The sequence below is a fragment of the Sinocyclocheilus grahami genome, unplaced genomic scaffold (genome assembly GCF_001515645.1).
Source record: "Sinocyclocheilus grahami isolate Dianchi unplaced genomic scaffold, SAMN03320097.WGS_v1.1 scaffold2693.1, whole genome shotgun sequence".
NCBI lineage: Eukaryota > Metazoa > Chordata > Actinopteri > Cypriniformes > Cyprinidae > Sinocyclocheilus > Sinocyclocheilus grahami.
Window position 1 is genome coordinate 3,306 of NW_015507871.1, and position 2,994 is coordinate 6,299.

Sequence of the window (2,994 nt, forward strand, 5' to 3'; positions counted from 1 at the left end):
TATAGGAAGCAGCAACTGTTCGTTTATAAAAGCAAGAAGAGGGTTGAGCTTGTATAGTTGTGTTGTCTAATGCAGTGATATTCAGAGGTTTAATTCGCGACCAATGCAGTCTCAATCAACACAAGTCCACAAATACAGACGCGTGCTGACGCCGCCGAGCGGGCTCTCCTGATTGGAGGAGGACCAGCATGTGGGCGTGTTATCGGTTCAGCGCAGAAGCAGGAAGAGAAGCAGCAGCATCTGACGCTTCGCCGCGCGTTGAACTGGTGAGTGTTCGCGCACATACACACGCGTTTAACCTCTCGCGTTTCATCTCCGCACGCAAACCTTGAGCCATAAGTTGATAGCGCGCAGCAGAGCTCGTGTTTTAACGCCACCGATGCTGCTGCTGCTGAGGACGGGCGTTGTTCCTGAAGGAGGGCGTCAGGCCTCTCGCGTTCTAATAAACAACAAACACCGCGACGACGTCACGAACTAATAAGCGGCGTGACGTCACGACCTTTAAATCCTCTCCGTGACGTCAGGATTCACGCCGACAGCAGAGCACGTGTTAGCTTGTTTTCAAAAGGTTACTCATCACATAGGGTTGCAGGTTCGAAGAATATATGAGAGCCTGGAGCACAAAACCAGTCTTAAGTGTCAATTTTGTGAAATTGAGAGTTATGCATCATCTGAAAGCTGAATAAATCATCTTTGCATTGATGTATGGTTTGTTAGGATCGCACAATATCTGAAAATCTGGAATCTGAGGGTGCAAAAAAATCTAAATATTGAGAAAATCATCTTTAAAGTTGTTCAAATGAAGTTCTTAGCAATGCATATTACTAATCAAACATTAAGTTCTGATATATTTACGGTAGGAGATTTACAAAATATCTTCATGGAACATGATCTTTACTTAATATCCTAATGATTTTTGGCATAAAAGAGAAATGTATAATTGTGACCCATACAATGTATTGTTGGCTATTGCTACAAATATCCCCCAGCGACTTAACACTGCTTTTGTGCTGCAGAGACACAGATCGGTTGCTCAAGGATGCAGGATTGTTGTTTCATGTATCGAGACACCTACACAAATTAATATTCTTGCTGAATTCTGAGCTTTATGCTACTGCCATAGAAACATACGGCAACAATAGTGAGAGTAGTGTTCTAGTATTTGCTTCCAAATTCAGCATCTGTGATTATTCATTCACCTTCATGCTATTAGAAACACATATGTTGCACAAAGTGATGTTTTGAACCATCTCAGGCGCTCCAGCAAAAGTGAATAGACTGCCGAACTATAGAAGCTCTATTGGTGCGCTCAGGTTATGTCGGAAAGATGGCTTTTACAACATGAACGCCACAACAAGTCGAGAAAACCAGTCAAATGCATCCTCTGCATTAACCGGTTGCTCAAGGATGCAGGATTGTTGTTTCATGTATCAAGACACCTACACAAATTAATATTCTTGCTGAATTCTGAGCTTTATGCTACTGCCATAGAAACATACGGCAACAATAGTGAGAGTAGTGTTCTAGTATTTGCTTCCAAATTCAGCATCTGTGATTATTCATTCACCTTCATGCTATTAGAAACACATATGTTGCACAAAGTGATGTTTTGAACCATCTCAGGCGCTCCAGCAAAAGTGAATAGACTGCCGAACTATAGAAGCTCTATTGGTGCGCTCAGGTTATGTCGGAAAGATGGCTTTTACAACATGAACGCCACAACAAGTCGAGAAAACCAGTCAAATGCATCCTCTGCATTAACAGTAAATTTGTTAAATTGAATGAAATTGGTCTTTTACAATAAGATTATGCTAAGTTGCATGTGCAAAATATTATAGTGTTGTACAGTTACAATAGAATATGTAACAATTACATTTATAGAACCTTCATAAATTCATGCATATTTTGTAAAAGTAGCGTTAAAAAATCGTGCAGATTATTTGTAGAAATGGTGCATTGCTGTCTTCACGTCATCGTCAGCTCAGTTCTCCTCCAATAGAGTCTGTGCTATCAACTCTCACAATTTCCACTGAGAAAATAAGAGTCAACACGTTTGGAATGACATGAGAGTCCGTAACAGAATGAACAGAATTCAGGTTATTTTTCAGGGTGAACTGTTCTTTAAATGTTAGTTCTGTGTGACATTATTAGCACAAATAGCTGCAGAAAACGATGTTTGAATGTAATCAGTTTCTGCGGGTCTTAAATCAGAGCAGAAAGTCTTAAATTTGCTTTCTTAAACCCTGCAGAAACCCTGTTCTTACTAAAAGCTGTGATTTGTGTCTTGTTCATAATAACGTGAGATCCTCTCTATCCCGCAGCTCTTCTCAGTAAGCATGTCATGACCCATGCTCAGAAAAACGCTTCCATTGGCCGGTATGGCGGCGAGGGGCGGGGCCACATAGAAAGCTGGTCACATGGTGAAACAGTGGGCGGAGCCTGGCCTGCGCATTCATCGCGAGAAGGCAAGGCCAAGAAAGTCAAGGAGAGTCAATGTTTGGCAAAACGTTCAATGAAAATGCATGAAAGTAAGACTAAGAAAAGAAAGTCCAATGCGACGAGTGAGCGCCATCGGAAGCTCTATCCGTTACGAGGAAGAAGTGAGGCCTTGAGTTGTCACGTATTGCTCGCTCATCTAGATAATGAGACCAAGACGTGTGAGGTGGATCCCAACAGAGATCCAGAACACAAAAAGACAAAAAAAGCCCACAAGAAAGCAGAGAAAACCAGGGAGCCATTGCAGAAATGCCTCAAAACCTTCGATAAACCTTCAGCTCAGGAGCCACGCAAGCGTAGACTAGCGTCGCTCAACGCCGAGGCACTCAACAGCCTTCTGCTCGAGAAAACCCACGGGCCGCCAGGTGCCAAGTCCACGAAGAAACAAGCCACTACAGAGCAAACGAAAACCTGCTCCAAAAGAGCCAGAAAGTCCGAGACGTGCCAAAACCCCAAGAAGGATGAGGCTGGAGTGAGTTTGTACGCTCCTGTTCCCCG

General features: G+C 42.9%; 1 protein-coding gene across 1 annotated transcript in view; it reads left to right on the forward strand.

Moving 5' to 3' along the window:
• Positions 1–211: 211 nt before the first annotated feature.
• Positions 212–2,994, forward strand: part of LOC107575530 (bromo adjacent homology domain-containing 1 protein-like) — a 12,940-nt gene continuing 10,157 nt past the window's right edge. The window contains exons 1-2 of the mRNA XM_016261892.1: positions 212–266; positions 2,322–2,986. Coding sequence (XP_016117378.1) covers positions 2,342–2,986 — 645 coding nt within the window. The 5' untranslated portion in view covers positions 212–266; positions 2,322–2,341. The remainder of the gene's footprint in view (positions 267–2,321; positions 2,987–2,994) is intronic.